Below are 9,866 nucleotides of genomic sequence, written 5' to 3' on the forward strand. Positions count from 1 at the left end.
CACGACCTAACCAACCTGCAACCAACCTAACAGTGCACCTGCACCTCCACACAAACCAGGTGGCTTTTAGACAACCTTTGGCCTTTCCTGTCACCCCCGCAAGCAGCAACCCGGGAGGCCCACAGAGGGTTTCTGAGCCTGGCCAGTTTCCGCACGGGGCCACCAAAGAAAGCCTGTGGCCAGGCCGCGGGGACCCCCGCCTGGAGGGGGCGGGAGCAGATGCAGCCCAGCGCGGGTGGGGCCGGCTCTCCCCTCTGCTGTGCCGGCTCAGGGCTGGGGGTCCCCGGCTTCCACCTCCCAGGGTTCGGCGCACCCAGCGGGGGACACCACTGGACCGGCCGGGGACTGGCGAACCCCCAGCAGGGTGGGCGGTGGGGGGTGTGTCATCCGGGGTGGGGCGGGGCCCAGGGCCGCTGCAGGTCCGCAGGGCAGGTCGTATCAGAATCTGTGGCAATCTCACCCAGCCCCGAAGAGGATTTCCGACCCTGCGGAGACGGAAAGCGCCCCAAGGAAAGACTGACACAGAGCCGGCTCTTGCCAACGACACCTTGCCCTGGGCTGGGACGCGGGCGACAGCAACCGGGCGGGGTTCGGGCCTCGCGCCCAGGGGGTCCCGCTCCTGCGCCCCCCCCGGAGGACGAGCCGCAGCTGCAGCGCCCGGCACTGCCGGGCTCCGGAACCCCCAACCCCCGCGTGGCTGGGGATCCCGCCTCAGACGGGGCCCGCAGCCCAGCCCCCACGCTCCTGCCCCCAGCATGCATCCGCCGCGGTGACAGCGGGGACCCGGCCCGGCCGGGCCACCCCGCCGCGCGCCCCCCGCACGCCCCGAGCGCACCCACCTCCGCGCGCCGCTGTCTCCTCAGCTCGCCGCGGCAGAACTCTCTGCGCACGCGCGCACGCGGCCCCGCCCCCGCCAAGCTCGCGCGCAGTGCCCACCCCGGAGCGCCGGCGGGTCTCGGGCCGGCCGGGCTCTGGGCATGCGCGCCGACTGCTGGCGGCCTCTGCGGCGGAAGCAGGCGCCGGCCGGGGACTGGTCCGGTGCAGAGGGGCGGCGGCTGCAGTGTGGTCCCAGGGGGCGAGCCAAGGGGGGCGGGAGGGTGGCAGGGCCCCGCCGAGGGCACCGGGGACCCGGACAGCCACCTGTCGGAGTCTCCACCCGGCCGGGTCACGCTTGGATCTGGAACCGCGTGGGCGCGATGTCCAGCCCCGAGCCGGGGGAGAAGGGCTGGAAGGGGGTCCTGGGACAGTCCCTAAGCGGGGAGAAGCGGCAGAGAGAGGGCCGGCCGGCCGGAGCCCGCAGATGTGAACACAGCCGGCCAAGAAAGATACGAGAGCGGGCGGCAGACGCCCAGCCTGCAGGGGCCAAGGCCGCCGCCCTCGCGGGGCTGCAGCAGGCAGGAGACGCCCTGTCTCCCCAGGGGGGCTCCAAGGCGCCTACCGTGGCCACAGTCTTTGGGGAGGTTAGCGCGCTTACTGGCGGGTCGCCGCCCGAGTCGGGGTGCATCACCGAGGCTCGGGAGATGATCTGAGACCCCTGAGAGAGCCCGGCATCACGACGGGTTCACTGCCTTCCGGGTATCACAGTGCCCCTGGTACAGGGCCGACAGCCGGGTGGGGGGTGGGGGGACACCATGGCGCCGTATCACCCGCCTCGGTGCGGGGCGGGCCGTCGCTGCGCCGGTCACATTCCCCCGGGGCCAGACGGGAGGTATCCAGGGAGCTGCCGGAGGGGCGGGGCGGTGGCCCAGGTGGCGACAAGCACGACGCGAGCAAGGAATCCTCGGCAGGCGAAGGCACAGGACGAACGTGCTCCTGAATGTGGAGCAGCGCCCGCCCCGCCCGCGGGCTCAGGCCGCGCCGCAGCGCCCTCGCCGCTCGCGCCGCTGCAGCCTCCGCAGGCGCCGCGTCCACGCGTCCCTCCAGGGCAGCACTAGGCTTCCGCGGGCGGCGCTGAGCCCGGGACCCCGGCCCCCTGCGCCCCCGGCCGCGGCTCCGGGCCCGCCCCCCAGCAGCAGGTAGCGGCGGCCCGGGAGGAGGCGCGGACAGCCGCAGGCCGCGTCCCCCGCGGGCACCCACAACGCGCTGCTCCCGCGCCGCGCGCGCTCCTCCCCGCTCCGGAACACAGCGAGCACGGCCACTGGGAAGCGCGTCCACGCGCCGTGCGCCTCGCCGCGCGCGCCCACCGCCACCTGCACCGCTGCGGGAAGAGCGAGAGGGGGCGGGGTCAGGAGGAGGCAGCCCGCGCGGGGTGGGGCGGGGAGGACAGTGGGGGCTGAAGGGGCGGGGCCGCCGCCCGTCGGGAACCTGAGGGATAGGGATGGGCCTTGGGGCCCAGCAACGGTCAAGGTGTTCCAAGGGTATGTTGGTCCACGAGGGGAGGCGGAGAGAGGAGGAAGGTGGGAAGGTCCGCGGGAGGCCTGACGGCGCCTACCGTAGTCCTTCCTGCAGAACTTCTTCAGGCTGATGCGGTAGCTGCCGCGGGCAGGTTTGCAGTGCGAGTCACAGTCTGGGCAGAGGGTGGGAGGCTGGGACAGACTCCCATCCCCCCTTTCCCCACCCTCCTCTCCCGGAACCCAGAGCCCCCTCCCCTAGAGTCATGCCAGTCTGGGGCCTTGTCCTGTGTCCACTCACCCTGGGGCTGCACAGGGCTGCTGTCCTCAGTGGGTCCAGGAATAGGGGTCTCTGCGGAGAAGGAGGGAGAATGGCCTGCGATGGAGGGGCAGAGAGATCTGCAAGGCTCCAGGAACAAACTGGGGACAACAGCAAGAGCTGGGTTGACTCTGGCTTGGTGGCTGAGGCAGGGCAGGCACACTCACTAACACAGGGCGCCACTGGGGAGCGGCTCTGCTGGAAGCCAGGGGCGCAGCGATTGCAGGTGAGGCCGGTGACGCCGTCCTTGCAGGGACACTGGCCTGTGGTCTGGTTGCAGGTCTTGCCAGCAGCACCAACGGGGTGACAGTCGCAGGCTGAGGACAGAGGTGGGAAGGGCCTGGTCAGAAGCCTGTCTGGGTATCTGGGAAGTCAGAGGGTGAGGGCCTGCAGGTGGCCGGTGGCGGGCTCACCCCTGCAAACCCGACGGTCACTCAGGGCGCGGCCAGGGTCTCGATAGAAGCCCTCCCGGCAGTAGTGGCAGTGGCGCCCGGCAGTGTTGTGCCGGCAGTTGAGGCAGACACCCCCGCTGCGGCGGCCGGACAGTCGGTACAGCTCCATGTTGAAGCGGCAGCGGCGGGCGTGGCCATTGCAGGAGCAAGCTGCAGGGAGGGATGGGTCAGGGGCAGGCTGGCTGGGTCCAAGGTCCCCAGGCCACCCTCCAAGGCCTCACCGAGGCAGGCGTGGGGTTCCCGGGCCGTGGCCCGCTGCCATGGCCTGTCGCAGTAGAAGGGCTTGCAGCGGCCGCAGTCGGGGCCCTCGGTGCCGTGCCGACAGTCGCAGATCAGGTGGCCCTGCGCGTCCAGCAGGCACCGTGAGGCATGTCCATTGCACTTGCAGCGCCCGCCCACCTGGAGGTCGGTGGCTGCGTAGGAGTAAGAGAGGGCCTCCGAGTCCCTGGGGTTGCCTGCTGCACTAGGCCTTGTGAGTACTATGCGGATGTCGGTGGCGGTCACCCAGTCTTGGAGCACTGGGCTGCTGTCCAGGTCCAGGCCTGGTGGGCTGCTGTCCTGCACGCTGAAGGCCAGAAGGCCGCTGCCATCAGGCTGGGCCTGGGGTGCTGGGAAGCACAGGGCCTCAGGCCCTGGACCAGCTGGGCCAATAGCAGGGGCAGGCAGGCGGCCATAGTCCAGGCCACAATGGGAGGAGAAGAAGCCCAGCGGGGCCCAGCTGCGGCCATGGTCCTGCGACTTGAGCAGGGCCACGGAGGCTGGGGGAGCTGAGCAGAAGCGCAGGCTCACGAAGACCAGCTCGAAAGCCTTGCCGAGTGGCACCGTGAGAGTCACGTTGAGAGGTGCCCGAGGCAGCGACTCTGAACGCCAGCACAGAGGGCTGGCCGTGCCCCCTGCGGAGGTCAGGAGGGCGGGAGGGTGTGCCCGTCGCGGGTCGGAGGCGTCGCAGGCCCGAGTGGCCGGCCGCCCGCACGTGCTGGACGCCAGCACTTCGCGGCCCAGGGCGGCGTTCACCAGGCCCGGCACGCAGCCCCGAGGAGCGCCCCCCTCATCGTGGCAGGGGTCGGCGGGCGCCGGCGGTCCTGGACTCAGGGCGGCGGAGAGCGTGCCTGCCGTTAGCAGCAGCTCCCAGGGCCAGCCGGGCATGGCCGGAGCCGCCGCGGGTCAGCCAGCGGCCGGGCCCCAAGACGCTGCCCTCGGGGAGAAGGAGCCCCCTCCGCGGCTCTGCCCGCCAGGCCCGGCAATGCCGAGGAACAGAGCCCCCAGGAGGCCCCAGCCCGGCCCAGAGGTGGGAGCCGCGGCGGGCACGCCCCGGGCCCAGCGCAGCAGCGGGGATGTTGGCGCGTCCTCCCGCTGGGCCTGGAGCGATGACAGGCGTCGTCCCCGCTCCCGGTGCCTCCGCCCGCGGAGGCCCCACCCGCCGCCCGCCGCTCGCACTCACCCACCGAGGGCCGGGAGGAGTGGGTCTCCCGGCCTCCCGGGAAGGGCCGTGGGCGGGCGGGGCCTGCGGTGCACTGGCCGACGCCTCCTCCCGGCTGCAGCCAGGGCGAACGAACTGTGCCAGGAGGGGGTGGGGGGGCGCAGCAGGCGCAAGCACGGGCCCAGCCGGGGGCGGGGCTGCTCGGGTCGGGAAGCAGGGAGGGAAGGGGAGGGGGCCTCATCGGCGGAGCTGGAATCAGAAGCAGATTCAGACGCGGGCTGGGCCAGCGGGGAAGGGGGCTGGGAGGCCCGGGAGCCAGGGGAGGGGCCGGGAAGCCAGGAATGCGCTGGCGGGAGGGGTCTGGAGGGGGCGGCTCAGCCTTCGCAGCCCGTGGGGGACCACCCAGCAGGGTCCTGGGCCCACAGCCAGGCCTTGACTGCTCCTGGGGCTGTGCCACGTGCTGGGCGGGGGTCTAGGCCACCTCCTCCCTGAAGCCCATCAGGCAGGCAAGGCCCTGGGTCTGACAGCAGAGACTCTGGATGCTCTTTGGGTAGGGAAACCAGGTAACCACCGGTTGAAGGGTTATCCCCAAAGCAGCGTCTACTCAAGTAGAAAGAACCCGGGATTGGGGTCAGGTCTGATTTTGAATCCAAACTGCTCCATTTCTGGCTGCATGGGTTGGGCTCCTGTTTCCTCATCCGCCAGACGCCCCTTACTCAGCACGTGCTCTGGAGCTGTTGGAGTATCTAGGAGGCCTAAGTCAGGAGCTGCACAGACTGGAGTGTCTCCTGCCTGTGTTGAGGAAGGAGGGCACCCCCTTGGGCCTGAGCTGGGCTAAGACACGAAGCCAGCAACCCCTGCACAGGCCAGACTCTGATCCCAATGCTCCCTGGGTCTGCAAGTTTCTAGTTACATCTCTGCCATGGACTCAGCTGGCAGGGAGGACATGGAAGCTGAGGGTGTGATGGGGTGGCTTCTTGGGGTTCAGGGACTTGGTTAGCTGCTGAGGACCCCTCTGCAGGGACAGAGAGTAGGGTTTAATCATAGGAAGGGACTGGTCGCAACCCTGAGCACACTGGCCCACGTTGCAGCAAGTTTGGGCAGGGAAACTGAGGCAGAAGCCCAGCTGGGTGGCCTGGGGGCTAGTGGGGGATGGGGCAGCTGTGCCTGGGAGCGATGCCAGCAGAGGGTCCAGGGACAGCTCTGGTCAGAGAAATGTCCTTCTCTCCTACTTTTAGGTCCTGGACAGAGGAGGCCCAGCATCCCAGGGAGGGGCCGGGAACAAGTTCCCTGCAGGGGCCACCTCGAGGCCTGCATGCCCCGTTTCACATGGAAGGCCAGGCCCTGCAGATGGTGGAGGGGCCACGTGGGTGGACCCTGGACGCAGCCAGAGATACGCAAGGAGAACAGGAAGAGGATGGAGAGGCAGGAGCCTCGCACTTTTTGGGAGAGGAGGGGCAGGAGGACACAGAAGCCTCCTGAGGGAAACTCAAGGACCAGAGGAGAGAGCAGGAGGGCCTGCCTGTGGAGGGGAGGAACAGGAAGACAGGGTGAAGGGGCACCTGAACAATTGACACTGGCTGGTGCCCACCTTCTCCGGGCCACATGTCTGCACATGACAGCCACAGATGCAGGGATGGGGCCACGGGAGCACGGAGCAGAGAGGACTGAGGGGCTCTCTCTCTCTCTGCCACAGGCCCCTGCCCCTCAGCTTCCTGGTAAAGAGAATGGGAATTGTGTCCTTTACAAGGTGAGGGACCTGAGCCTCACAGCTCACGCTGTGCTCTGTGGGTCAAGCTTAGAGCCTGAAACTTCCCAACCGCCCTCTTCAAGGTTCTTCTAGCTCCCAACACCCACCCCTGCCACCCCACCGTAACGGTGGCAGGAACCCTGCGGGGAGCATGGGGGTGAGATCATCACTCTGGGACAGTAGAGAGAAAAGCCCTGGCCTGACACAGGGGTTCCACTGTCCAGAGACTAGCCTCTGGGGAAACTCAGGCTGTCTCTGGACATCAGGGCCATGGCCAGATCAGGGCCACTACCAGACTGGCCACCAGCCAGGCTGCAGGAGGGACGGCGACCAGCAGCCTCTTTCACCTTCATCAGAGGGGCTGGCTTTGTTTCCAGCTCAGCCACCCTGTGAGCCGGGACTGGGGTCTGCAGAATGACTGGTGGCTTCTGGGCTGGCAGAAAGTCGGTGCCTGGAGCTCAGCCCTGCTGCAATTGTTCATCTGAGTCAGCGCGGTGGGAGGCCGTGTGGGCCCAGAGGGCCATAGTATCACCAGCTTCCCAGGGAGGAGGCTGCTGGCCACAGGGCCTCTCCGTAGGAACAGACCTCTGCACACGTTCCTCTGCCCCCACCCCCAGCCCTCGCAGATGGTGTTTGGAAGTTAGGGAGGGCCTCCTCACAGCCCCCAAGCGGGACTTACTGCTCTCTAGGGACCCAGCCACCTGTCTCAGCCCCTGCCTGGGGCCTCACACCTCTCACTTCTCCACTAGCCCTGCCCCCTCGTGGCACCTTCCCAACAAAGAAGCTCCGCTTCCCCTCCCCCCACCTGCAACTCAGGCCGAAGCGCCTCACCCCTCCCCCTGAGAGTGGCAGCTCTGGCTTTGAGGCACAGGCTGGGGAGAGGACATAGAGGGGCTAGACAGTCCCAGGCATCAGGGAGCTGAGGGTCTTTCTTGTAAGATGCCCATTGATCCAGTAATTCCTCGCCTAGCCCAGAATCTGCTGTCCCCGCCAGACGCCTGCAAGCCACCACATGTTCAACTATTGCACAAACATTTATTGAGTACCTATTATGCCGCAGGGGCTTACAACCGAGCTCCGAAGGCAGCCCCCAGGAGCGGACACAGCGGGCTCCCAGCAGCGGGTTGTGTGGCCAAGCCCGCAGCCCGCAGCCCTACACCCAGCACCCTCGCGCCAGGCCGTCCCCGAGCCGCGCAGGCCCCGTCCCGCCGCCGCCCAGCTCTGCGGTCGCGCCAGCTCTGCATGCCAAGCCAAAAGCTGAAATGCGACGTTGGACGAAGGAGGGAGGGAAACGGCCGGTGGCCTCCTCTGCCCAAAGGGTTCCAGAAGTAACAGTTTGGGGCGGGGGGTGTAGGAGGTGACCTCTGCGACCGCGCTTGGCACTGCGCCCGCCCGGCCGGGGCGAGGTCGGAAAGTGGGGCGCCCGGCTCGCAGTGACTTCGATGGGAGAGGGCCTCGCCCGGGGCTCAGGGCGCCCCCGGCTCCCCGCGCGTGGCCCTTCGCCGCCGCCAAGCGCGCCAGCACAGGAAGGCGGCGGTCAGGAGCCCGAGGCCCGCACTAAGCGCGGCCAGCGACGAGCCCTGGGACAGGTCCAGGCGGGGTCCCCGCAGCGAGAAGGTGATGGCCGTGGCGGCTGCACCAGCCAGCGCGGCCACGGCACCGAACGGCAGGACGCAGCACGGCCACGAGCCCCCTGCGCCTCCGGTGGCCAAGAGCAGGGCGCACAGGGGCCCGGGGGGCTCCGGGGGCGCCAGGCCCGGCCCGGAGGGCGAGGCGGGCGCCGCGGGCGGAGGTTCGGGAGCGCTCATGCCGCCTACGCGGTGGCCGCGCTCGGTGGGTGGTGCGGACGCCCCGCGCAGTCCCAGTGGCGTTCCGGGCCCGCCACGTCAGAGCCCATTGGCTACAGAGGCGGTGACGCCAGCCCGGACACCCGGGAGTTCGTGTGGCCTCCGTTTTGGCGGGGAATCGCAGTGGGTGGGCGTTAGTCGGAGGAGGTCTCTCTTTCCCGCCCTGGACCCCTGTGTCAGGGCCTCCACAAAGCTATCCCAGCCACCTCCCTGCTCCGGGAAGCCACCGCGCCCTGAGTTGGCCCAGGATAGGTGGATCATCAGGGCCTGGCCAGGGTGGAGGGGTACAGCTCCCCTGCCCTCCTGGGGCACACATCCAGTAGGCACGGGGGATAAGCCACGTCAGCCAGCGAATAAGGCTGGGTAGAGTCCACCTTGCTGTGGAAACCCATGGAGTGTACAGTCGCAGCTTGATGGGGGCTTCCAGTGAGTCAGCGGCTCCTGCAGATTGGGGTCCCCGGGAGTAGCCTGGAGGCAGCAGTGGGGTGGCTGGGAGGGTCGAGGCTGGCCGACCTGCTCAAGGGATGTGACTCTGGGGCTGCTGCCAGGCTGCTGGGGGCAGGGGGTGGAGCTGCTGTCTCCGGAGGCGCCCCCTCAATGCAATCAGGACCATTGTTTTTGGTTTCCTATCTTGGTCTCTGTCATCTGGTCCCCAGCAGCCCTCAACTTGGGAGCATGTTTCTGGCTTGTTGGACTGTCAGGCCCTCTACAAGCAGAACCTCTGGCTATAGGCCAAGAGGCCACCTCGGAGCTACAGCACCATCACCCAGGTCATCCCTGTACACCTGCGACACTTCATCAGGCTCTCAGAAGACCCAGCTCTCTGGGTGCCACCCACCTCCTGTCCTGCTGCCCTGTCCATGGGGGCACCTCCGGGAAGGGGCTGGTCATCTTCCTTGCCGCAGGTCCCTGCCCACAGCTGGGCATGGTGGAGCTCTGAGCTGTCTACACAGAGCACCCAACCCGTCCCAAAATGCGTGGGATGCCCTGGGCCCTCAGTGCAGGTTCCTTTAAAGAATGCTAGGATCACTAGCCATGGCCAATGCCACGGCCCTGTGGCCAGCATTTTTTTTGAAACAGCATCTTGCTCTGTCGCCCAGGCTGGAGTACAGTGGTGCGATCTCAGCCGATCTCAGCTCACTGCAACCTCTGCCTCCCAGGTTCAAATGATTCTCCCGCCTCAGCCTCTTGCCTAGCTGGGACTGCAGGCACCTGCCCCTGCACCCAGCCAATTTTTGTGTTTTTACTACAGAAGGGGTTTCACCTTGTTGGCCAGGCTGGTCATGAACTCCTCACCTCAGGTGATCTGCCCATCTCAGCTTCCCAAAGTGCTGGGATTACAGGCGTGCGCCACGGCACCTGACCCACTTATAATCTTGATAAATACACTTGGTATGTTCTTTTTCAGCGTGGCGTGTATCAACCAGTGATATAACTTGACAAATAAAAGCAAAAAGAACAAGTGTCCACCAAGTCTCATCTGGTGTGATTTAAATACATACGCTTTCAGCGGGGCGTGGTGCCTCATGCACACAGCATGCTGGGAGGATACATGAGATGGAAAGTGTGAAACCAGCCTGCCCAACATGGTGAAACCCCAACACTACAAAAACAAAAACAAACAAACAAAAAAACCCCAAAAAGCCAGGCATGCTGGCAGGAGCCTGTAATCCCAGCTACTTGGGAGCCTCAGGCAAGAGAATTACCTGAACCCGGGAGGCGGAGGTTGCGGTGAGCTGAGATCACAC

The 9,866-nt window shown here is 67.2% G+C and overlaps 2 protein-coding genes across 5 annotated transcripts in view; both read right to left on the reverse strand.

Moving 5' to 3' along the window:
• Nucleotides 1-884, reverse strand: part of TBC1D24 (TBC1 domain family member 24) — a 30,831-nt gene extending 29,947 nt beyond the window's left edge. For all 4 annotated transcript variants that reach the window (XM_064362332.1, XM_064362331.1, XM_021667230.2 and 1 more), the window contains exon 1: nt 840-884. The gene's annotated coding sequence lies outside the window, so the exon portion shown is untranslated. The remainder of the gene's footprint in view (nt 1-839) is intronic.
• Nucleotides 885-1,816: 932 nt separating this feature from the next.
• On the reverse strand, nt 1,817-4,660 carry NTN3 (netrin 3). The gene is made up of 6 exons (XM_021667253.2): nt 3,323-4,660; nt 3,063-3,251; nt 2,817-2,966; nt 2,632-2,682; nt 2,432-2,506; nt 1,817-2,197 (listed from the first exon to the last, which is right to left on the reverse strand). The coding sequence occupies exons 1-6, from the start codon at nt 4,245-4,247 to the stop codon at nt 1,848-1,850; spliced, it is 1,740 nt and encodes a 579-aa protein (XP_021522928.2). The 5' UTR covers nt 4,248-4,660; the 3' UTR covers nt 1,817-1,847.
• Between the last annotated feature and the right edge of the window lie 5,206 nt (nt 4,661-9,866).

Source organism: Aotus nancymaae, unplaced genomic scaffold (genome assembly GCF_030222135.1).
Source record: "Aotus nancymaae isolate 86718 unplaced genomic scaffold, 86718_ANA_hifiasm-v0.15.2.pri h1tg000049l, whole genome shotgun sequence".
Lineage (NCBI taxonomy): Eukaryota > Metazoa > Chordata > Mammalia > Primates > Aotidae > Aotus > Aotus nancymaae.